General features: G+C 39.6%; 1 protein-coding gene and 1 long non-coding RNA gene across 9 annotated transcripts in view; one reads left to right on the top strand and one right to left on the bottom strand.

Annotated features, from left to right (window-relative positions):
* The window catches only part of LOC109275917 (sperm-associated acrosin inhibitor-like), a 116,566-nt gene that overhangs the window by 901 nt on the left and 90,133 nt on the right, over positions 1 to 25,532 (top strand). For 2 of the 8 annotated variants that reach the window (XM_053907003.1, XM_053907002.1), the window contains exon 1: positions 16,334 to 17,365. The exons of 2 other annotated variants lie outside the window; for them this stretch is intronic. In XM_053907003.1, coding sequence (XP_053762978.1) covers positions 17,207 to 17,365 — 159 coding nt within the window. In that variant the 5' untranslated portion in view covers positions 16,334 to 17,206. Of the gene's footprint in view, positions 1 to 16,332; positions 17,366 to 25,532 lie in introns of those variants that run through there. 4 more of the 8 variants (XM_053906999.1, XM_053907005.1, XM_053907004.1 and 1 more) reach the window with 4 other exon arrangements.
* LOC109275916 (uncharacterized) lies at positions 18,052 to 24,623 on the bottom strand. The gene is made up of 2 exons (XR_008423700.1): positions 23,966 to 24,623; positions 18,052 to 18,278 (listed from the first exon to the last, which is right to left on the bottom strand). It is a non-coding gene; the product is annotated as an uncharacterized LOC109275916 (long non-coding RNA).

Genomic DNA, 25,532 nt, shown 5'->3' with positions numbered 1-25,532 from the left:
CTTTCGTATTTGAACTGAAACACTAACACAAACCGTGGCCTTTTCGGTGTTCTGGATTGTCTAGAAAAACATAGGAATCCTATATGGAAGTGCCTAGCACTGAGCCCGGCATAGATACAAGGGATCCAATAAGGTTTACTTCAGTGCAAATGGGATGACTATTTGAATATACTCCTTCTTTTGGTTAGCATTCTTCCTGTGGCAAAAAGTACCATGGTGGGACTAGAAATACAAATAAGATTGTTTCCTACTTCAAATTTAGAAAGGAGACAAAAGCATGACTACATAAATGCTGAATAGAGATGTTTTCTGGGTGCTATGAGTGCCTGCTGTGTATAATTAGACATCAAAACTAGTTTAGTGGGGCGCCTGGGTGGCTCAGTCGGTTGAGCGACCGACTTCCGCTCAGGTCATGATCTCGCAGTTCGTGAGTTCGAGCCCCGCGTCAGGCTGTGTGCTGACAGCTCAGAGCCCGGAGCCTGCTTCTGATTCTGTGTCTCCCTCTCTCTCTGCCCCTTCCCCGCTCATGCTCTGTCTCTGTCTTCCAAAAATGAATAAACATTTAAAAAAAAAATTTTTTTTTTTTAAAACTAGTTTAAGTTTTAACATGTGAAGGTAGAACATATGCATCCCTTCAGCTCCAAGATTTTTCTGTTCCTTAGTGATACGGGTTTTTATTAGAGTCCTGAGCTAGTGTGCCCTGCTCTCCTACAGTGGCATTTTCAGAGGTGCTCTGACCTCTACAGGGAAATCTGCCCTACACTCAATGGCCCTAAACCACTGAAAGGTTTTTCTTTTTTAATTAAATTTCCAAATGCCTCTACTTCTCATAGTCTCGTAGGTTCTAGCACCAACCTCTCTTCTCCCTTGAAACTTCTTAGGCCCTTAGACAAGGGCCTAGCATTTGTTAGAAGGTTTAACACTTAAGAGGACAAGCCCTGGTTGGGGAGAGGGAACAGGGTTTGTTCAGGGCCACTTCTCATGGCTATGGAGCCTGTGTAACACAACAGCAGGAGGGTACCGTGCACATCGGAGTCATCCACATTACCCTTGGAGTTGAGTAATGTGGTAGAGCTCAGCTACGAATTTAAACAGGATTTTTTGAGAAGCATATCATTTTTTACAACTGTTTCAACTGAGAAGCTGTGTATTCAGTGCTGGTCAGAATGCAGGCTTTACAATTTTAGAAGTTTAGAAAGATCTCGTTCAAGTGTGAGTTCCTCTGCTTACTGGCACAGAGACTCTGAGCCAGTGTTTCAGCTCTCAGCTTCAGGTTTCTCCAGTAGAAATGGACATCGTTATAGTACCTACATAACAAACCACTGCAGAATTTAGTGGTTTAACACAACTTGTTATGATCTGTCATGATTCTGTGGATTGACTGGGCTTGGTTGGACAGTTCTGGCTTGGGGCGTCTTATACTCTTGCAGTCAGACGTTAACTGAAATTGCAGTTAGCTTCAGGCTCAAATGAATGTCACGTTATTGGCAATTCAGGCCAGAAGCCATGTAGGGACTTGCCTAGAGCTCTGCATCAGAGGGCCTGCACATGGTCTCTTTTTCTAGTTTGGGTTTCTCACAACAAAGCCATTGAGCCCTGATAGGGAGCTCTCAGAGACAGAAAATGCAGAGAGTGAGCTGTTCTAAGCAGCTAGATCCCAGATCTAGCCTTGGATCCCAGACTTCTGTCACAGTCTATTGGTCAAGAAGACACTAAGCCAGCCTAAATTCAAGGGAAGAAAAATAAGACTCTACCTCTTCTTTTTTTTTAAATTTTTTTTTTTAACGCTTATTTATTTTTGAGACAGAGAGAGACAGAGCATGAACGGGGGAGGCACAGAGAGAGAGGGAGACACAGAATCGGAAGCAGGCTCCAGGCTCTGAGCCATCAGCCCAGAGCCGACGCGGGGCTCGAACTCACGGACTGCGAGATCGTGACCTGAGCTGAAGTCATACGCTTAACCGACAGCCACCCAGGTGCCCCGAGACTCTACCTCTTAATTGAAGGAGTGGCAAAGGATTTGTGGCCATCTTTAATTTACCACACCACCTCATTTGTTTATTTTTAATTTGGGGAGGGGAACATATGTAGATTTTATTAGCACAAGTATCAGAAAGGAGGGCTGGTAGACCCAGCAGTACAGGTTTTTGAGTCTACACATGAATGATTCTTTACATGTTTTTTTTAATGTTTATTTACTTAGTTTGAGAGAAAGAGAGAGAGAATGCACACATGCATGAGCAGGGGAGGGGCAGAGAGAGAGGAAGAGAGAGAGAATCCCAAGCAGGCTCCACACTGAGCATGGAACTGATGTGGGGCTTGATCTCACGACCACAAGATCAAGACCTGAGCTGATATCAAGAGTCAGATGCTTAACTGACTGAGCCACCCAGCTGCCCCTACATGTTTGTTTTTTTTTTAATTGTGTAAAAATACATGCAACATAAAATTTACCATTTTAACCACTTTTAAGTGTAGAGTCCAGTGGCATTAAGAATATTTACGTTTTTGGAGTGCCTGTTGGCTCAGTTGGTTAAGTGTCCGACTTTTGGCTTCAGCTCAGGTCATGATCTCACAGTTTCATGAGTTCAAGCCCTACCTTGGGCTCTGCACTGATGGTGCAGAGCCTGCTTGGGGTTCTCTCTCTCCCCTCTCTCTCTACCCCTACCCCTACCCCAATTGCTCCCTCACTCTCAAAAATAAATAAACTTTGGGGCGCCTGGGTGGCTCAGTCGGTTAAGCGTCCGACTTCAGCTCAGGTCATGATCTCACGGTCCGTGAGTTCGAGCCCCGCATAGGGCTCTGGGCTGATGGCTCAGAGCCTGGAGCCTGCTTCCGATTCTGTGTCTCCCTCTCTCTCTGCCCCTCCCCCATTCGTGCTCTGTCTCTCTCAGTCTCAAAAATAAACATTTAAATAAATAAATAAATAAATAAATAAATAAATAAATAAATAAAAATAAACTTAAGAAAAAAAAGAATATATTCACATTTTTGTGCAACTCTTACTATCATCCACCTCCAGAACTTCTCTCATCTTCCCAAATTGAAGCTCTATACCCACTAAACAACTTCCTGCGCTGCCCCCCCCCCCCCACCAGCCCACCATTCCACTTCTTGTCTCTAGATACCTAATATAAGTGGAATCATGTAATATTTGTCATTTTGTGTCTGGTTACTTTCACTTAGCATAATGTCTTCAAGGTTCATCCATGATGTGGTATTTATCAGAATTTCTTTTTTAAGGTTGAATAACATTCCATAGTATGTATATACTGCATTTTGTTTGTCCATTCATCCATTGATGGGCATTTGGGTTGTTTCTCCCTCCCGGCTATTGTGAATAATGCTTCAGTAAACGTAAGTAAGCAAGTATCTCTTCTAGATCATATGGCAGTTTTATTTTTAGTTTTTCCAGAGTGGCCGCACCATTTTACATTCTCACCAGCAGTGCACGAGGGTTCCGTTTCTCCATATCTTTGCCCTCGTTTGTGTTTTTGTGAGGTAACATTTGTAATCCACTTAGAACAGTACCTGGCATGCAGCAAAAACTCCACAAAACTTACCTGGTATTATTTGATTGTCCAGAGGCCTCTTTTCCTTCTCAGGTATAGTTGAAGTTGCAAGTGCTGAACCTTAGCATGTAATATTTCTGAAGTTCACTTTCAAAGCATTCTACGCTTTCCCAAGTTAATAAGGAAAGCCTATGAAAGGATGTTTCACATAGGTATGTGCATAGAGAATTGCAATTTCAAAACCAAACACAAGGTGGTAGATTAGGCAAAACCAAACCAAACCAGAACAAAACAAAACAAACCACGAAAGAAAGAATGAGAAGGAAGGAAGGAAGGAAAAGAGGGAGAAGGAAAAACCTGCATGGGAAGCTTTTGTAAGCATAAGCTCTGAGTTAAGCATTAAGCAATAAAGCCTTTGCTTTTTATTTTTAATTTGGGCCAAACTGCACCAGATCAGAGTTATGTCACAGGAAAGTGTAAAGATTAAGGTCAAAACTTGGGAAACTCAACAAGCCTTCTTCTTACAATGACTCGTATTGTGTTTTCCCTGTCACTACATCTAGTGCAGATCTTTTAGCCTGATCTCTAGATATGAGAGTAAAGAAATTCCTCTTCAGAAAAGTGAAACGTCAAAAACTATTTACGATCAGCCAACATTTACTAAAGACTGCATGGGACCTGGGAATAAGACATCAGGGCTGCAGAGAGGACCAGGAAACAGTCTCTGCTCCTAGGCAGGCTGGGAGACATCATGTACAAAGAACAGTTCAGGAGAATGCCACGATGCCCAGCAGCACAGCAGGCACTGAGTGAGTCTAAGCATTTTGCAGCTACACTGGAAATGACTGCAGACACCTCATTTGCACCCCCTATGGGCTTCTGTGTCACTACTTCTTAATTGTGTCTCTGATCATCCTGGCTCTAGCCTCTCCCCTGCAAAGTCTTACTTTTATTGTGTTTGTTTTGGTTTAGGTTTTGGATTCTTTTAATCATAATGTCACTGTACCAATCATTTAAGTACCTCATCACATTTAATCCAATGAACTCTGGGGCCTACGTATCACTTACTCCATTTTATAAGTAACACAACTCCGGTTCAGAGAAGTTAAGTATTTTGCTAAAGGTCACACAGCTAGTAAATTGCAAAGAATCATTGTGAAATTTGAGCTGACTTCAAAACCCATATCCCTAATTACTAAATTGTACAGTCATAATTTTTTCTCCAAGTGGCAATCTGATTGATCTTCCTAAAGTATCCTGTGGATTATGTCAATGGCTTCTTTGTGATTGAATTTGAGTATGCATATGTGACTTGTTAATCAGACATCCAAGGCCCAGTACACGTTGGTTGTAGTCTACCATTTCATTCTCGTTTCCCTTCACAGATAGTATGTCCCAGCTGCACACAGGACTCACTGTTTCCCCTTGCCTGTCCTGTGATTCTCCCCCTCATCTTAGCTGAATGAACAAGTTACCTCCCTATAGGCAGCAGGTGAATGTCACTCAGGATTACAAGGAAAGAAATGGAAAATGCCAGCGAGCTGGGCCCATCTAGGTGAACCCAATACTGGGACAGAAGTCAATGGTCCTTCGATTCAAAAGGTAACAGGGAGAGAACAGTTGTAGTTTTGAAAAGCTGATTGCATTTTGGTCCTGACATAGTTCATTCATTCATTCAGTATGTATTTCCTGAGTGCTTGCTCTGGGGCCAGGCATTGGACGAGGAGCAAGGAAACAATTGTGATGACAAGTGGGTGTGTTTCACCCTTCCGTATGGTAAGGGAAGACAGACAAATAAGCATAGAGGTGAATCCGTTTCTCAAAAATAAACACATCAGGGGGTGCCTGGGTGGCTCAGTCGGTTAAGCAGCTGGCTCTTGATTTCAGCTCAACTGACCGCGTGGAGCCTGCTTAGGATTCTCTCTTTCCCTTCCTTTCTCTTTCTCTTTTTTCCTCTCTCTCTCAAAAATAAATCAATAAACGTAAAAAATTAAAAATAAAAAATAAACACATGGAGGGTGGGCACACGGTAAGTTTTGTTGAATGAAGGAATTCATGAATGCATGGATAAATCTAATATACTCAAGTCTTCCTTTTAAGTGCTTCAATTGCTTGGCAAACAAAACCTTTCCAAATAAATGTTATAATTCTATCCAATTAAACATATAAATATGGCAAATAACAACTTACAAAAATGTAAATATATATAGTTATATATTTATATATAGTATATGTTAATATATAAATTAATAAACAAATTTATATAAACATCGTAAATATGACAAATGACAACTTCTCAGAATGCTAATAATATTTGCAGTCTTAATAAATTCTTATTCTTTCAACTTAAAATTCTAAGTTCAAATCAATACTCAATTAAAAACTTCAAATTGGAATAAGGTTCATCCATCACATTCTTTAATATGCTAGATTTTCTTAAAATATGACAAATAGTTTAAATGCCAATTATTTATAGACTTTTAACACAAAATAGTAATATAGATATAATTTTATCTTCATTTTTATGTTCACATTTCATCTTTTGGGGATTATCAGACACTTAATCACATAAAAAAAATTGATTTCTCATATCTGGGGATTGTAATTGCATATTGATAGGACTGGGTCCCAGCATTCCTTGCTTCCCACCCCCAACCCTTTTCCTTTTGACTCTAAGGACACATGACAGGGGAGGTAGCAGCCATTATCTCCTCACGTAGATAGAGTCTGTGGGAGATGATGAAACCAGCGTGTAATTAAAGGCTAGCAGAGGGCATGGATGGATTCTTGGTATTGTTTAAGTCTGTGGCTATCCATGAATTAAGACTACCCTGGGGAGGGGTGGGGGCGCCTGGGTGGCTCAGTCATTTAAGCATCAGATCTTGATTTTAGTTCAGGTCATGACCTCATAGTTTGTGGGATTCAGCCCCATGTCGGGCTCTGCGCTGGGCATGGAGCTTGCTTAAGGTTCTCTCTCTCTCTGTCTCTGTCTCTCTCTATCTCTCTGTCTCTCTGTCTCGGGGCTCCTGGGTGTCTCAGTCTGTTAAGTGACTGACTTCAGCTCAGGTCATGATCTCATGGCTCATGGGTTCAAGCCCCGTGTCGGGCTCTGTAATGAGAGCTTAGAGCCTGGAGCCTGCTTTAGATTCTGTGTCTCCCTCTCTCTGCTTCTCTCTCTCTCAAAAATAAAAAATAAAATAAAATAAATAATAATAAAAAAGATTCTTTCCCTCTCTCCCTTTGCCCCTACCCTGCTCACTCTGTCTCTCAAAATAAAGAAAATATTTTTAAAAAGACCCACCCTGAATCCTCCTAATTGCATGAGCCCACACATTTCTTATTTAGCCTAAGCTAAGTTGCAGCTGGAGTTTTAACACTCTTAACCAAAAGAATCCTGATAAATTTTCTGATTGCTAGCCATTGTCCTCCTTTACTATCTTAAACCTTCACAAAACATTTGTTACCCCAAATCGCCTTGAAAGTGCTTGTGGAATGAAGGAAGGTGGGGAGGGTCTAACTTGCACCAAAGTGGTAGGGGGTGAGACGTCAGTATCAGAAGGCAAAATGAGGGACTGATGGAGAATTCTGCAAAATTAGGATACAGAGCAAGTAGGAAGAACATAAAGGTCCTAGGGTCCTCTTACCAGACCTCCCATGGTTTGTGGAATGGGAAGTCAAATCATTTTGTATGAGTATGAAAGCATGTTTTCCAGAAGGCTTAGATCTCTAGGTGACATTTCCTTTCTTTCTACCAAGATGGTAAAGTGTTACTGTGATACAAAAATGCTAAATAGTTAATTGTAGTAAAGGCGAAAAAAAAAAAAAGTGCACTGAGTTTTGGACAGGACTGAGGACCTCAGACTCGGGAGAGAAAGATGGCATCCAGAAAGGATAGTGTCAACGCATCCGTTGTTTTTGCTTGAGTCTCATTCATTTATCCTGGCGATAGTACCTCAATATTCCCAACTTTGGGGCACAATTCTTTATCATCTTCTCGTCCATATAGTGGGGCTGCGTCACCCCTGGCTCCTGCCATGCCTTATAATTCGGTCCATTCCAATAAGAATTAAGCTTACTTGTAGCCACAGCTTGTAGACTGAGTCACGAATCTTATTTCAACGAGTCAAACAAGACTTAAGTCTTTTATTAGAAGTTTTAGGGAAGGGAAACTCTGCTACTGAAACTGTAACTCTAGAACTGCCTTGAGTTGAGGTTGGGGTGGTGGTCAGTGTTTATCTGAGAATGAAGACAACATCAAGGAAAGCACAGATGGGTCAAAAAAAAATGGAGAGAAAAATTTCTGGCAACTTTTTTTTTAATGTTTCTGGCAACTTTTTCTGAGACTCTGATCTAGCAATGCCTGATTCAGAGGTTCCTCTGGACTTTTCAGGTGCGGGAGCCATAGAAATTCCCCTCAACGCACACCTGTTTTTTTTCTTTTTCTTTTTTTTTTTTTTTTACATCAGTCACTTTGAGTTGGATTTTCTTTTGGGTGTTATTCTTCCAAAGGTGGATATATTACATGTGGTTTCCCCACTAGAGGGTGTAGCTCACTCACTGCACTAGGAGCAAGCCTTTTTTTTTTTTTTTTTTTTTAAGAGAGGTAATGCTAGCAGGCTGGCCATCTAGTCAGAGGGACGTGGGATGGCACAAGGTCCCAACCACAGAGCTTACCTCTCTGACAGAATCCTTGTCTTAGAAGGACTGGGAGAGCAGTCAGATGACCAAGGCGTGGCTACAGGCATAGGAAATGGGATAGGACTAAGGTACCAGGTAAAGATTTCATGTCAAGAGCTATGAAGTTCCCTTAGTCTTAACAAGGAACATAGGCTTTGGCTTCCATGCCAAATTTGATTGGCAAGGCATGCCCGGATTGTTATGTTGAGAAAGATTTTGAGGCCACATCAAGCTCAGCAGAGTGTATGGTCATTGATTACCGATTACTGGTGTGGGCGTGGAGAGAGGCAAGGCCGGATATGATGCTTTCCATCTATGGGTGAGATGTTTCTCAATAGGAGCACTAGTGGCATTTCGGATGGGTCAGTTCTTCACCATGCGGGACTCTCTAGTGCATTACAAAGTCTTAGCCCAGTAAATGCTAGTAGTACCACTCCAGTCTTTGTGACAAACAAAAGTTGCCCACACATATATTTTAAATGCCTGTTTTGAGAATAGTACTGTTCTACTTAAAAATCATTAGGTTTGACCAAGAGAGACTTGACTTGGATTTACCTGACAAATGAACTAGAGTTTCTTAAATTCCTTAAGACCAAGGGGGGGGGGGGAATGAGGTGTTTTGTTTTGTTTTGTTTTTAGATCCTGAGATCAGACTGAGCTTGCCATCAGTAAGGGATAGTGACTGACAATGGGGGTGGAAATGAAGAGTCTCCAGAAAAGGTAAGAAGATGCTTATGGTGGTAGGGAGTCAAGTAGAGCCTGGCAGCTGGTGATTCACATGTCATTCTGGGTTGAGGAAAAGGTAGGGAGAGCCTGAGCTGTGGGGTCAGGAGTATTCTGTTAAACAGCAGTGTCATTTGGGGTACCGTCATCTCACCTTAGAGTACTCCATTGTGTTTTGGTGTCTCTTTGGTCAGTGTTGTCTTCATATGACTATTCTCAGAAAGATGTCTTCCACTCTCTACCTCTGAATCCACTGAACAATTATCAGCCACTTTAAATTATTTTTGGAACAAGGTATCATATGAGTCAAGGAGTGAACAAAAATAAATGAATAAAATATTCCCTATCCTTAAGAGTTCAAATATCACCTATTTTCATATTCTTCATGCTCCTCCCCATGCCTTGAAGGAGAAGTGAGAAGAGAATGTTTTGAGCAATAAGGAGTAATATTTTGCTACTTTCAAGTTTTGCATTTATCAATGCCCTCAGGCCAAAGACCACCAGGAACACTTGAGTTGAACAAGTTGGGTTTAAGATTTGTTTCCCACATGAAAAGATGCTCAACGTCACTCCTCATCAGGGAAATACAAATCAAAACCACACTGAGATATCACCTTGTGCCAGTCAGAGTGGCTAAAATGAACAAATCAGGAGACTATAGATGCTGGCGAGGATGTGGAGAAACGGGAACCCTCTTGCACTCTTGGTGGGAATGCAAACTGGTGCAGCCACTCTGGAAAACAGTGTGGAGGTTCCTCAAAAAATTAATAGACCTACCCTATGACCCAGCAATCACACAGCTAGGAATTTACCCAAGGGATACAGGAGTGCTGATGCATAGGGGCACTTGTACCCCAATGTTTATAGCATCACTTTCAACAATAGCCAAATTATGGAAAGAGCCTAAATGTCCATCAACTGACAAATGGATACAGAAGATGTGGTTTACATATACAATGGAATACTACTTGGCAATGAGAAAAAATGAAATCTGGCCATTTGTAGCAATGTGGATGGAACTGGAGGGTATTATGCTAAGTGAAATAAGTCAGGCAGAGAAAGATAGATACCATATGTTTTCACTCATATGTGGATCCTGAGAAACTTAACAGAAGACCATGGGGGAGGGGAAGGGGGAAAAAAGTTACAGAGGGGGAAGGAGGCAAACCATAAGAGACTCTTAAAAACTGAGAACAAACTGAGGGTTGATGGGGGATGGGAGGGAGGGGAAAGTGGGTGATGGGCATTGAGGAGGGCACCTGTTGGGATGAGCACTGGGTGTTGTGTGGAAACCAATTTTCCAATAAATTTCATATTAAAACAATTCTCAATAAAAAAAATAATAAGATTTGTTATCAAGAATGAAAATCCACATGGGAAGCCACAGAGAAGCTCGATAAAAGGATATTAGAAAGGATTTATTATAGGATTTAGGATTTTAAATTAATTTGGGGAAATTTTAAGGAAAACTGGCTTTCCTCTAAATTGGATGCCCTCAGGAGTGGAGTCATTCTGCACTTTGGTGTCTTTAAAAGTCTTATTTTGAAAGAGGGAAGAATAGACAAAGGCTAAAGTTGTACTTGGTAGAGAGGCAGCAGTCACTTATACTAGTCCAGGTAGAGGACGTCTGGTATTCTGTAGTTTGCATAATGTTCACGTTTTGCCTGTGTTCAGATGTGATCATGGAGTGGTACTGCCTTTGTCTTGATTCATCATGGTTACAGAGTGGCTGTGCCAGGTGTTAACATTCTGTGAAATTGTTGATGTTAAATAACATCGAGGCCCAGTGGTGAGTAGGAGTCTAAATAACCTGCAGGAATGCCCAGGTTGGCTCCTAGAAGTCACGGGCTTGTACTTTTCCTCACATTGTCATATTTTTTTTTCTTTTTTTAATTTTATTTTTTATTTTTTATTTTTCAAAATTAACATCCAAATTAGTTAGCATATAGTGCAACAATGATTTCAGGAGTAGATTCCTTAGTACCCCTTATTCATTTAGCCCATACCCCCCTCCCACACCCCTCTAGTAATGCTGTTTGTTCTCCATATTTATGAGTCTCTTATGTTTTATCCCCCTCCCTGTTTTTATATTATTTTTGTTTCCCTTCCCTTTATGTTCATCTGTTTTGTCTCTTAAAGTCCTCATATGAGTGAAGTCATATGATTTTGGTCTTTCTCTGACTAATTTCACTTAGCATCATACCCTCCAGTTCCATCCACATAGTTGCAAATGGCAAGATTTCATTCTTTTTGATTGCCAAGTAATACTCCATTGTATACATATACCACATCTTCTTTATCCATTCATCCATCGATGGACATTTGGGCTCTTTCTATACTTTGGTTATTGTGGATAGTGCTGCTATAAACATGGGGGTGCATGTGTCCCTTCAAAAGAGCACACCTGTATCCCATGGATAGATGCCTAGTAGTGCAATTGCTGGGTCGTAGGGTAGTTCTATTTTTAGTTTTTTGAGAAACCTCCATACTGTTTTCCAGAGTGGCTGCACCAGCTTGCATTGGCACCAACAATGCAAAAGAGATCCTCTTTCTCCGCATCCTCGCCAACATCTGTTGTTGCCTGAGTTGTTAATGTTAGCCATTCTGACAGGTGTAAGGTGGTATCTCATTGTGGTTATGATTTGTATTTCCCTGATGATGAGTGAAGTTGAGCATTTTTTCATGTGTCGATTGGCCATCTGGATGTCTTCTTCAGAGAAGTGTCTATTCATGTCTTTTGCCCATTTCTTCACTGGATTGTTTGTTTTTTGGGTGTTGAGTTTGATAAGTTCTTCATAGATTTTTGGATACTAACCCTTTATCTGATATGTCATTTGCAAATATCTTCTCCCATTCTGTCAGTTGCCTTTTAGTTTTGCTGATTGTTTCCTTTGCTGTGCAGAAGCTTTTTATTTTGATGAGGTCCCAGTAGTTCATTTTTGCTGTTGTTTCCCTTGCTTCCAGAGACGTGTTGAGTAAGAAGTTGCTGCAGCCAAGATCAAAGAGGTTTTTGCCTGCTTTCTCCTCGAGGATTTTGATGGCTTCCTGTCTTACATTGAGGTCTTCCATCCATTTTGAGTTTATCTTTGTGTATCATATAAGAAAGTGGTCCAGGTTCATTCTTCTGCATGTCACTGTCCAGTTTTCCCAGCACCACTTGCTGAAGAGACTGTCTTTATTCCTTTGGATGTTCTTTCCTGCTTTGTCAAAGATTAGTTGGCCATACATTTGTGGGTCCATTTCTGGGTTCTCTATTGTGTTCCATTGATCTGAGTGTCTGTTCTTGTGCCAGCACCATACTGTCTTGATGATTACAGCTTTGTAGTATAGCTTGAAGTCCAGGATCATGATGCCTCCAGCTTTGGTTTTCTTTTTCAAGATCACTTTGGCTACTCAGGGTCTTTTCTGGTTCCATACAAATTTTAGGATTATTTGTTCTAGCTCTGTGAAGAATGCTGGTGTTATTTTGATAGGGGTTGCGTTGAATATGTAGATTGCTTTGGGTAGTGTCGACATTTTAACAATATTTGTTCTTCCTATCCAGGAGCATGGAATCTTTTTCCATCTTTTTGTGTCTTCTTCAATTTCTTTCATAAGCTTTCTATAGTTTTCAGTGTATAGATTTTTCACCTCTTTGGTTAGATTTATTCCTAGGTATTTTATGGGTTTTGGTGCAACTGTAAATGGGCTTGATTCCATGATTTCTCTTTCTGTCGCTTCATTGTTGGTGTATAGGAATGCAACTGATTTCTGTGTGTTGATTTTATATCCTGCAACTTTGCTGAATTCATGAATCAATTCTAGCAGTTTTTTGGTGGAATCTTCTGGGTTTTCCATATAGAGTATTATGTCATCTGCGAAGAGTGAAAGTTTCACCTCCGATTTGGATGGCCGATTTGGATGCATTTTATTTTTTGTGTTGTCTGATGGCTGAGGCTAAGACTTCCAATACTATGTTGAATAACAGTGGTGAGAGTGGACATCCTGTGTTGTTCCTGACCTTAGGGGGAAAGCTCTCAGTTTTTCCCCGTTGAGGATGATATTAGCGTTGGGTGATTCATATATGGCTTGTATGATCTCAAGATATGCTCCTTCTATCCCTACTTTCTTGAGGGTTTTTATCAAGAAAGGATGCTGTATTTTGTCAAATGCTTTCTCTGCACCTATTGAGGGGATCTTATGGTTCTTGTCCTTTCTTTTATTGATGTGATAAATCACGTTAATTGTTTTGTGGATAATGAACCAGCCCTGCATCCCAGGTATAAATCCCACTTGGTCGTGGTGAATAATTTTTTTAATGTATTGTTGGAGCTGGTTGGCTAATATCTTGTTGAGGATTTTTGCATCCATGTTTATCAGGGAAATTGGTCTGGAGTTCTCCTTTTTAGTGGGGTTTCTGTCTGGTTTTGGAATCAAGGTAATGCTGGCTTCATAGAAAGAGTCTGGAAGTTTTCCTTTCATTTCTATTTTTTGGAACAGCTTCAAGAGAATAGGTGTTAACTCTTCCTTAAATGTTTGGTAGAATTCTCCTGGAAAGCCATCTGGCTTTGGACTCTTGTTTTTTGGCAGATTTTTGATTACCTATTCAATTTCCTTACTGGTTATGGGTCGGTTCAAATTTTCTATTTCTTCCTGTTTCAGTTTTGGTAGTGTATATGTTTCTAGGAATTTGTCCATTTCTTCCAGATTGCCCATTTTATTGGCATATAATTGCTCATAATATTCTCTTATTATTGTTTTTATTTCTGCTGTGTTGGTTGTGATCTCTCCTCTTTCATTCTTGATTTTATTTATTTGGGTTGTTTCCTTTTTCTTTTTGATCCAACTGGCTAGTGGTTTATCAATTTTGTTAATTCTTTCAAAGAACCAGCTTCTGGTTTCATTGATCTGTTCTGTTTTGGGTTTTGTTTTGTTTTGTTTTTTTGTTTTTTGTTTTGATAGCATTAATTTATGCTCTAATCTTTATTAGTTTCTGTCTTTTCTGCTGGTTTTGGGTTTTATTTGCTGTTTTTTTTTTCCAGCTCCGTAAGGCGTAAGGTTAGGTTGTGTATCTGAGTCCTTTCTTTCTTCTTTAGGAAGGCCTGGATTGCTATATACTTTCCTCTTATGTCTGCCTTGCTGCGTCCCAGAGGTTTTGGGTTGTGGTGTTATCATTTTCATTGGCTTCCATATACTTTTTAATTTCCTCTTTAACTTCTTGGTTAGCCCATTCGTTCTTTAGTAGGATGTTCTTCAGTCTCCAAGTATTTGTTACCTTTCCAAATTTTTTCTTGTGGTTGATTTTGAGTTTCATAGCGTTGTGGTCTGAAAATATGCACAGTATGATCTCGATTTTTTTGTACTTACTTAGGGCTGATTTGTGTCCCAGTATATGGTCTATTCTGGAGAATGTTCCATGTGCACTGGAGAAGAATGTATATTCTGCTGCTTTAGGATGAAATTTTCTGAATATATCTGTTAAGTCCATCTGGTTCAGTGTGTCATTCAAAGCCATTGTTTCCTTGTTGATTTTTTGATTAGATGATCTGTCCATTGCTGTGAGTGGAGTGTTGAAGTCTCCTACTATTATGGTATTACTATCAATGAGTTTCTTTATGTTTGTGATTAATTGATATATATATTTGGGTGCTTTCACATTTGGCACATAAATGTTTACAATTGTTAGGTCTTCTTGTGGATAGATCCCTTGATTATGATATAATGCCCTCTGCATCTCTTGATACAGTCTTTATTTTAAAATCTAGATTGTCTGATATAAGTATGGCTACTCTGGCGTTCTTTTGTTGACCATTAACATGATAGATGGTTCTCCATCCCCTTATTTTCAATCTGAAAGTGTCATTAGGTCTAAAGTGGGTCTCTTGTAAACAGCATATAGATGGATCTTGTTTTCTTATCCATTCTGTTACCCTCTGTCTCTTGATTGGAGCATTGAGTCCATTGACATTTAGAGTGAGAACTAAAAGGTATGAATTTATTGCCATTATCATGCTTGTAGAGTTGGAGTTTCTGGTGGTGTTCTCTGGTCCTTTCTAATGTTTGTTGGTTTTGGTATTTATTTATTTACATACATATATATGTATATAAATGTATATAAATTTTTTTTCATCTTTTCTCCCCTCAGAGAGTCCCCCTTAAAATTTATTGCAGGGCTGGTTTTAGTGGTCACAAACGCCTTTAATTTTTTTTTGTCTGGGAAACTTTTTCTCTCTCCTTCTATTTTGAATGACAGCCTTGGGGGATAAAGAATTCTTGGCTGCATATTTTTCTGATTCAACACATTGAATATATCCTGCCACTCCTTTCTGGCCTGCCAAGTTTCTGGGGATAGGTCTGCTGCAAACCTGATCTGTCTTCCCTTGTAGGTTAGGGACTTTTCTTCCCTTGCTGCTTTCATGATTCTCTCCTTGCCTGAGTATTTTGTGAATTTGACTATGATATGCCTTGTTGATGATTGGTTTTTGTTGAATCTAATGGGGGTCCTCTGTGCTTCCTGGATTTTGATGTCTGTGTCTTTCCTCATGTTAGGAAAGTTTTCTGCTATGATTTGCTCACATAACCCTTCTACCCCTATTTGTCTCTCTTCCTCTTCTGGGACCTCTATGATTCTGATGTTGTTCCTTTTTAACAAGTCACTGATTTCTCTAATTCTTAAATTGTGCTGTTTTACCTTGATTTCCCTCTTTTTTTCTGCTTCATTATTCTTCATAAGTTTGTCCTCTATATCACTGATTCTCTGTTCTGCCTCATCCATCCTTGCTGCTGTGGCATCCATCCATGATTGCAACTCAGTTATAGCATTTTTTATTTCATCCTGACTAGTTTTTACTTCTTTTATCTCCACAGAAAGGGATTCTAATCTATTTTTGACACCAGCTAGTATTATTATTATTGTGATTCTAAATTCTGGTTCAGACATCTTGCTTGTATCCGTGTTGGTTAAATCCCTGGCTGTCGTTTCTTCGTGCTCTTTCTTCTGGGGTGAATTCCTTTGTTTCGTCATTTTGATGGGATAAAAGGAATTAACGAGGTAGAAAAATTAAAATTAAAAAACTATTAAAATTAAAAAATTAAACACACACACACACAAATCGAATAAATGATACTAGGTCCTAGATGTGTTTTGGTCTGGGTGTTGAAAGTGGTTTGATAGATTAGAGAAAAAAGTTGGGGGGGGGAAGGAAATCATTTGAGAATTTGAAAAAATGAATACACTGAAGTAAACTAAAATGAAATGATGGGAGTAAAATAGAATTTGAAAAAAATTACACAAAAATAAAGAGTATAGTGGAAAAAATTTTAAGAAAAATATTTTTAATAAAAATTAAAAATAAAAATGAATATTTTCTCTTTCTGTATTCAAGAAAAAGAAATGAAACAAAAAACAAATCGTTTGAAAATTTGGAAAAGTGAATACACTGAAGTAGACTACAAATGATGGAAGTAAAATAGAATTTGAAAAAATTTACATAAAAGTAAAAAATATAGCAAAACAATTAAAAATATTTTTAATAAAAATTGAAAAAAAATGAATTTTTTCTCTTTCTGTATTCAGGGAAAAGAAGTGAAAAAAAGAAAGAAAGAAAGAAAATTGAATAGATGGACCTGCTAACAGATTGAAATAGGACTGAAATTACTTCGTTTTCCCCTAGATGTCAGACTATGAAGCACTTTATAATCCATAAACTAAGCAGACAGTGATACTTGTTCTTGAAGGGCAAGGTTGGCCCAGTTCGGCAGGGCTTAGTGTAATGGCTCCTTTCACCACTAGATGGCGCTGCTAGCCTACTGGGGTGGAACGTTGTGATGCTCCTAGGTGTGTATGCGCGTGCGCGGGAGCAGTGAAAATGGCCTGCCTCTACTATCGGAACTCTGTTCTTCCCATCAGCAATCACGCACCCATCCTCTGTCTTCAGCTTTCATCCACTCCCCGCTTTTTCACTGTCCATGACCAAGCCCCAGGCAGTACCTGTCTCCTGAGTTTTGTCTCAGATGCGGGTGTTTTCCCTGGCCCCTTACTTCTGAAGGACTGCGGCTTTGACCCGTTCCGCCCCTCTGCAAGCGGGTCTCACCAAGCGATGGCCGAATGAGCAATGGCTGAATGTCGGCTGCACCCAGGAACGCTTGCTGGACCCTGCTGCTGCCGGTGCCCCGAGACTGCGGCCAGGTGCCTGCCCAGCCCAGAAAAAGTTCACGAGATAGTGTAGCAGCAGCATTTCAGGGATTATGGAAAAATCACAACACACATCTGGCACCAGGCTTCACCCTTAACGACCCTGTACCAGCACCAGTGAATGTGGCCCTTCTCTGGGGTCTGCTGGGACCAGGTGGCTTCAACAGTCTCTACCAAATGTCCTTCCAGCAGTGGAACCGCTTTTTCCCGTGTGGTCCAAGAACCTCCTGGACCCCACTCTGTTCCTGGGGGTTCACCTTTCCCACCAGAGCACTGCCAGGTATGTAGCTGCAGAGTGGCAGCCTTTGCGCTCCCCTTGTTTACAGTCTCAATGGAGTTTAACCCTCTCCTTTCTCCTTTCTCCCTTTTTAGTTTAGTCCCTGGGGCTGTTTCCAATTTTCCACTTTCTCCCCAGCTTCTTTTGGGGAGGGGTGCTTTTCTCATATTCTCCCCCCCACCCCCCGTGTCTGTCCTCTCTCCGCCCGCAAAAGCGGCTCCCTTCCCGCAGCTTCTCGCTCCCCAAGTTCACCTCTCTGTGCCGCGTACCTGCTGAATTCTGTGGTTTCGGTTGTGCAGATTGTTGTGTTAATCCTCCAATCAGTTTTCTAGGTGTGCAGGATGGTTTAGTGTTGCTCTGGCTGTATTTCGTGGGCGCGAGACACACAAAAAACTTTCATGCTGTTCCCCCATCTTGGCTCCACCCCCACATTGTCATATTTTTAAATAATCATTCATTTTCTTGCTCCCTTGCTGGACTGTAAACTGCACGAAGACATGGACCTGTTTTAATTACCACTGAGGTCCCAGAATTTAACCAAATCTCTCACTCTCATAAGTACTTAAAGAATATTTATTGAATAAATGAATGAATTGTCCAATTAGCATAACAGACTGTGAGTGGCTCAAAGTCAGGGGTCACGTTCAACTCAGCTCTGTATTTCTAGAAACAAACACAATTCTGGCACATCTCATTAAATATATCTTGAGTTAAAGAGGGGCTTTCCATAGCATAAGATTTATTGATTTTTTAAAAATAAAGTGATGTAATGAATTCCACTTTTTGAAAGAAAGACGATGTTTAATTCAAATGGGTTCAGTCCTGACGAATGAAGGAAAATCAGGTCTTATTCTGAGATTTTTTAGTCGTTCTGCATTTTCCACTGTATTGAATTTTCAAAGTGTGTTTCAAAGCTCTAAGAGAAATTGATATAAACATTTAGAGACTATTTGTATTCAATATAACCTTCTCTTCTAATCTAGCTGTATTTTAGTAAGGATTTTAAGGGAAGGGAGGCCTTGATTTGTAAACCCCTGATTTAAACAGCACACAGCTGTAAAGGTATGCTCTACCCTCACTCTTCCTTCACCCTGGTGACTCCTCTACTTTGAAATCATGGGGAAAAATTATTAGAGCTTTTAGCAAATGAGTGAACCTGTATATTAAGAAGTATAGGGAGGGACAAAAATGATTCCCTGAGGTACCCTGAGGAACTTTTTTCACTTTTCTGAACCAGAATTACCATAATCTGCCACGATTCTGGGTACCTACTGAGAAAACTCTTTGAGGCTCACTGTGAACGTTCTCTATGAACTGCAAGCAGAAAGGATTTTTATTGTTGGGGGCAAAGAACATAGTGGTCAAGAGCAAGATTAATACAGCAATGTGGAAAACAGAAGATATTTGTCGTCTTCAGCAGAAATACAGTAAGAAACGACAGCAAGCCAATGACGACATTTTGTGCTAAATTATAGTCAGTAGACTTTTGCTATTGTATTTTTCATGAAAAAGCGGACCATTTTTTAAAAAAAATTAATAGCCACAGAGGAGCTACTGGGAAATAATCAAAACATTAATCTTTTGCAAATACTTACTAATTCACATTAGGCAACAATTAACTTTGGAGTCTTTTCTTTTTATATGCCAAAAAAGGAAATAATCAATCGCATCCCTTCCTACCACACAGTTTTGGTGTGGGTCTCATAGGTGCCCTGTTTGGGAAGGTACTTTCTAAGCTGTGGCAGGCTTTATATTCTATTTCTGCACCTAGCACAGTATCTTGAACTTACTAGATGCCTATTAAATATTCATGAGACAAATGGATAAATATGAGAAATTGTTCTGAAAAATCCTAAAACTCTACCCAAATAGAGATTCTAATCATGAGATAAGATAATGAGAAGTTTAGGGGCACCTGGATGGCTCAGTCGGTTAAGCGTCTGACTTCGGCTCAGGTCATGATCTTGCAGGAGTCCGAGCCCTGCATCAGGCTCTGTGCTGACAGCCTGGAGCCTGCTCCTGATTCTGTGTCTCCCTATCTCTCTGCTCCTCCCCTGTTCATGTTCTGTCTGTCTGTCTCTCTCTGTGTCTCTCAAAAATAAATAAACATTAAAAAAAATTTTTTTAAAGATAATGCGAAGTTTAGCTTGAAGGTTCTGGATGTCAGATTGGTATACTTGTCTCTTGGTTTCTCCCCTAGTGAGCTATGACTTCTTGATGCATCCCTAAATTACCCTCAACCTCAGTTTTATCATCTACAAAATGGTAGTTAACACCAATACCTCCTTCATAGGATCGTTTTGAATATTGAATGAGATAATTACTATGTAGCAGCATGCACAGTGCCTGGCATATAATAGGCACAAAAGTTACATTAGGTTTATTTATAAGTATTCAAAAGATCCCCATCATGTATTCTTTCATATATTTTATATTTTCCTGTATACGTAATAAATATATTTTTCAAAAGTCTGATCATTTTATATCCTTCAAAAGTATGTATCATTTTATATCCTTAGATTTTCCTTTTTTTAGCTCAACGTTATGTCATGCTTATTTTTAGAAAACCAAATACGTAATATCTAGTAAACTTTCTTTTTCTCATACATGGCTTAAAAAGGATGAGCCTTTAAACAAAATGTTGAGCCAAAAGTCTTCAGTGTGCTTAAGCAGATCAACCTTCTGACTTCCCCAGGATGCAGAAACAACGTACTGGCAGAACCTGAACTAGAACCCGAAGGAGAGAGGGAGGCACACATGCAGGTAACATAAAGTTGTGCTCGGTGCCCTCAGCTTATCATGAATGTGTCCTGGCCCCACATTTGGAATGAAAATCTGAGAAGTAAGAAACTTCAGGCTAAAGGAGATAAATGTGACAGCTGGGGACTCAGATAATTCTTACATGTGAACTCTCTGAAATGACCAGGGAGGGCAAGCTGAATGGATTTCCCACTGGCCTGAGACAAAAAGAAGATTAGCAGTAGGACATAGGCGTACCAAACACCAGGAAGATGAATATGGACAAGGGTATTTAAGTGGTGGTACCACAATAGGAAAAGGAGCAGATTTTTTCTGAGAAAAATATATTTCCTTCCAGGGCTACTAATGTCTTTGTACTTGTCTAAGAACTACTTAGAAAATGAAAACCTTAGAAAATACTAAATTTCTTTCCAGCAAACTCAAAGGGCATTGGAGCATTGATATTTGTAGAACTCCTATAAACAATGACACAACTGCTTCCGTGACTTGTTTCCTAAGAAATATTGACTACAGATGTACTACAGATTATTGAAGCCGATCATCAATTGTTAGAATATCTAATTTTTCCCTAGCATGTTACTCTTTTTTTTTTTTAATTTTTTTTTAACATTTATTTGTTTTTGAGACAGAGACAGAGCATGAACAGGGGAGGGTCAGAGAGAGGGAGACACAGAATCTGAAACAGGCTCCAGGCTCTGAGCTGTCAGCACAGAGCCCGACGCGGGGCTCGAACTCACGGACCGCGAGATCATGACCTGAGCTGAAGTCAGCCGCCCAACCAACTGAGCCACCCAGGCACCCCTCATGTTACTCTTAAAACTATTACGCTAAACTGATCCGTACATTATTCTTTGAGAACACCTTTATAACTTTCTAAGGATAGGGCCCAGAATAGCCAAGACGATTAGTAATAGAACAAAGTTGAAGAATATATCCTTCCTAGTTTCAAAGCTGATGGCAAACTTCAGTAGTCAAGACAGTATCGTATCAATATATGGATAGGTATACAAACCTGGAATAGAATTTAGAGTCCAGAAATAAACCCTTATATTTGTGATCAATTGATTTCAACAAGGGTGCTAAGACAATTCAGTGGGGAAAGAACAGTCTTCAACGAATAGTGCTGGGACAATTGGATATCTACGTATGAAACAATGAAGTTAGATATCCTACCTCATACCATGTACAAAAATTAACTCAAAATGGGTCAAAGACATAAGTATATAAAAAATAAGTATAAGCCTCTTACAAGAAAACAGAGGAGTAAATCTCTGGGACCTTGGGTTAAAGCACTGGTTTCTTAGATATGACAATGAAAGCATAGCAACAATAAATTAAACATCATCAAATGAAAATATTTTGTGCTTCAGAGGACATCATTAATAAAGTGAAAAGACAACCCACAGAATGGGAGAAAATACTGCAAATAAATATCTGATAAGGAACGTGTATCCAGAATATATGAAGAACTCTTACAACTCAACCGTAAAAAGGTGAATAATATTATTGAGAGGTGAGGAAAGGATTTGAATAGGCATTGAACAAATGGTTAATTAGTCCATGAGATGATATTAAACATCATTTGTCACTAGAGAAATGCAAATCACAGCCACAAGACACCACTTCACACCCATTAGGATGGTTATCATAAAAAAGATGAAGAATAACAAGGGTTGGTGAGAATGTGGAGAAATTGAGGCCTCATGCATGGCTTGTGGGATTGTAAACTGTCGCAGCTGCTTTGAAAAACAGGCAGTCCATCAAACTGTTAAACAGAGTTAGTATATGACCCAGAAATTCCGCTCCTAGATATACGTCTAAGAGAAATGAAAACATATGTCCACACAAAACCCTGTACATGAATGTTCAGAGCAACATTATTCACAATAGCCCAAAATGTAAACAACCCAATGCCCATTAACGGACAAATAAAAGCGGTGTGGTATAGCCATACAATAGACTATTACTTCACCATAAAAAGACACGAAGAAGTGGTATATTCTACAACATGGATGCACTTTGATAACCTTATGCTGAATGACAGAAGCCAGAAACAAAAAGCCACGTATTGTATGATCGCATTCATACTAATTGTTCAGAATAAGCAAACCCAACAAGACGAAAGTAGACCAGTGATTGCCAGGTACTGGCGGGATGGTGGAAGGGAGACAGACTTTCGATGAAATTTATTCTGAAATTAGATAGTGGTGCAAATATGCTAACGACCACTGCATTGTACACTTTAAAACAGTGCATTTATGAATTTATGATTCACTCTGTTTTTAAATTAAAATCCTAAAAATAAATTCTTAGCAATAAAGAAGTTATTTTTCACTTCCCCGAAACCTTGGGATCCTAGGGAAGAGGGTAAACGGTAAGTTTGAAGGAAGGATGGAAGTGGAGAGCTACTAATAAATTTGGGAGAAGGGGTAGTCTGTACAATTTCTTTTTCTTCTAAGGGATCTCAGCATGTGCCATGAGCTTATCGCGACCACTACAGAGGAAGTCTATTTGATGCGGTTTTGAGGTTGTCTGGGAGGTACTGTTGCACTAGTTGAGGATGACGATCGTACAGGTTATATTTCTGAGGGAAAGAAAAAGTTGGTAAATATGGATGGAGAACTAAGGGGCTAGATAGGAAAGCCTGCTGATGGTGAGGTGACTGGTTATTTTGATTTGTCTGAGACCGTTCTCTTTTGGCACCCAAAGTCTCACCCCCCAGGAAAACCCTCAGTCTCAGGCAAATCAGGTTGGTAAGTCATCTAGTTGGAAGCAACACAAGGACACTGGTGATGTATGACAAGCATTATGCTAAGCTCCTTTTAGGCCTTAGCTTTTTCAGGTCTCACGGTCAACTTCTCGGGTAATTGCTTAGGTTAAGTTACCTGTCCTAGGTCGTATTGCCCTCTGACTTCATGGAGCTTATGTTTGTTGATAGGCCAAAACCAAAGGAACAGAAACATAAAAATAAAATATCTGGTAAGAATTATGAAGGAAACAGAAGCATACTAACATGAAAAATACCAGAAGTAAATCTACTTTAGACAGGATGGCCAGGGGAGGCATCTGTAATGGAGAAATATTTAGACTGAAGCCGAAACAATGAGACACAACCAGTCCTGTGAAAAGCATGCACTCTTCTTGCAGGAGAGGATGGTTTTTGCCCAAAGGTCCTGAAGCAGCAGAGAGCTTCGTATGTTTGAAAGTATCAGGAAAGAAGCGTCAGTGTTGTCACAGCATATTTAGCAATTAAAGCAGGAAATATTATCTCAGATTTGTAGCTGAGAACTTGAGTTATGGAGGGGTTACAAGACTTCCCAGGATCACAGCCCTGCAGGGGCAGGACTCAACCCAAGGTCTTCTGACTGAGTACTGAGACTTATTGCCATAGTCTTATCTTGAAAAGGGTGATTTTTCTCACAGCTTTGATTTTCAAACATTTTAGGAACAGAAACTTTTTTCACATATAACCTCACTCTGAAACCTAATGTTCAGAACAGGGAGAGGGGGACTTCTCTGCTGGAGTTGGAGGTAGGACTCAGAATCTCAGTTGCTCAGTACCTGTAACCCCCATCCCCCTGAGGTTCAGCCAGCTGGAGTGAAACTCCAAGGACACTTTTAGTTTCCAGAATCACATCTTGAGGGTTTCGCACACACATTCCAAAATGTGTAGAAGGGTTGCTTTTTTTTTTTTTTCTTTTAATTTTAATTCCAGTGTAGTTAACATACAGAGTTAGTTTCAGGTGTAAAGTATAGTGATTCAAAATTTCCATATATTACCGGTCAGCTACATGTTAAGTTCTCAAAACAGGTTTCTGTTTTGGGTTTGGTGTTTTCACTTACATGTTAGCGAAGCAGTACACGCAGGAATTAGAATACGTAACATTATTAGAAGCGCATAGTCGGCTGACTCTTATGGAGCATATAGATTTTTGTTGTATGGTCTTCTTTTGATAGTAACCGCATGGAATGTCCTAAAACAAAACTCCACAGGTCAAACTCTATCCTGTAATGATCTCTTAATGGCTTCTAATATAAGTGCTTGGGAGTTTTATTTTGTGCAGACAGGAGATAATGATAAAATATGTCTTCTTTCACACTTTAAACATCAGAACTTCCTTATTTTAAATTCAGCAGCTGGAGCCTTTGGGGTTTCCACTTAAAAGGCAGCTGAGGCCATATAGCCCTGACCTTTGGCTGTGTAATATGTATCTGGTAGAAGGGAGAGAGAACATTCTGGGAAGTGACAAAAAATGACTACAACCACTGTTGAAGCGCTTCTGGAATCATGTTAGTTCATCAAAACCCCCTTTAACTGTGGTTCTTAGATTGGAATACCCTGCATGGTCCTACTCTGGTATTCACTATAGACCAGTCCTCTGGGGATTAGGAGGCTGGAATAGTGAGACAAGATTTCTTCAATATCTCCCCATTTTATTTTTCTACCTTCATAGTCTCAGAGTTGGAATAAGCTAGATCCAGAGGAAGTTGAGTGACAGAGTAAATTGTCTACAGGGGGGCCTGGAAAGTTCATAAGCACCATGTAATGAGCAGATAAAGGAATGGGCTGCCACAATTTCCTACTCCATTGACTCAGATCACATAATATTTAGATATCCGTAGATCAGGGTGCTACCATATTTACAAAACTTCAGTGGCTCTCATTGCCTACAGCAATGTTTGCCAACTTCAGTCCCTTGGGTCACGATTCCTTCCAAATTCCTGTGCCATTTTTTCTTTAAAAGTATTTTTTACTGAATGGGTTTCCTTTTTAAACTTGACTACTCACCCTAGAAATGTCCTAAACGTTAATATTCAGGATATCTTGGATTTGAAGTTGTAATTATATTTTTTTCTAACACACATCAAAGAACAGTTATAATGATTACAACCAAAATATTCACTGTTAAATTAGCTAAAATGATCACTAATATTATTAGAGGGTACTCAAGTCACTTTTTGAGAAATACTGTTTATGTCTGTCATCTCCTTTTTTAATGAGTAAGGCTACATGATTTGTTTGGGGAGGCTTTACCAAAAAAAGTTTTTCTTTGGTGTACTCTTAAGAGATGAAAATGATTTCTAAAATTGAATATGAGTATGAAAAGAAGGATAATTTAATTAGAATTATATACACAAAGACAAAATTGGAATAGCTTGAAGCCCAAAATAATTTAAGTCACCTAGAACCTAAGGTGAGAAAAGGGAATTCTCCTTTCAGGGAGAAATGCTGCATTAAAGAAGGTATTCTAAGTCATGCAAAAAGGTTTATCTCCCATCAGTACTAGAAGTCACCGTTCTAAGGAGAGAGATGTCTCAATCAGGTTTGTATTTTAGAAGGCCCATATTTAACAGTGTGGGAAAGATTAGTATAGGGATTGACAAACTTTTCCTATGAAGAGCTAGGTAG

Source organism: Panthera pardus, unplaced genomic scaffold (assembly GCF_024362965.1).
Source record: "Panthera pardus isolate Hobbes unplaced genomic scaffold, ASM2436296v1 HiC_scaffold_2, whole genome shotgun sequence".
Classification (NCBI taxonomy): Eukaryota; Metazoa; Chordata; class Mammalia; order Carnivora; family Felidae; genus Panthera; species Panthera pardus.
This window is presented reverse-complemented; position numbering and strand designations above follow the sequence as displayed.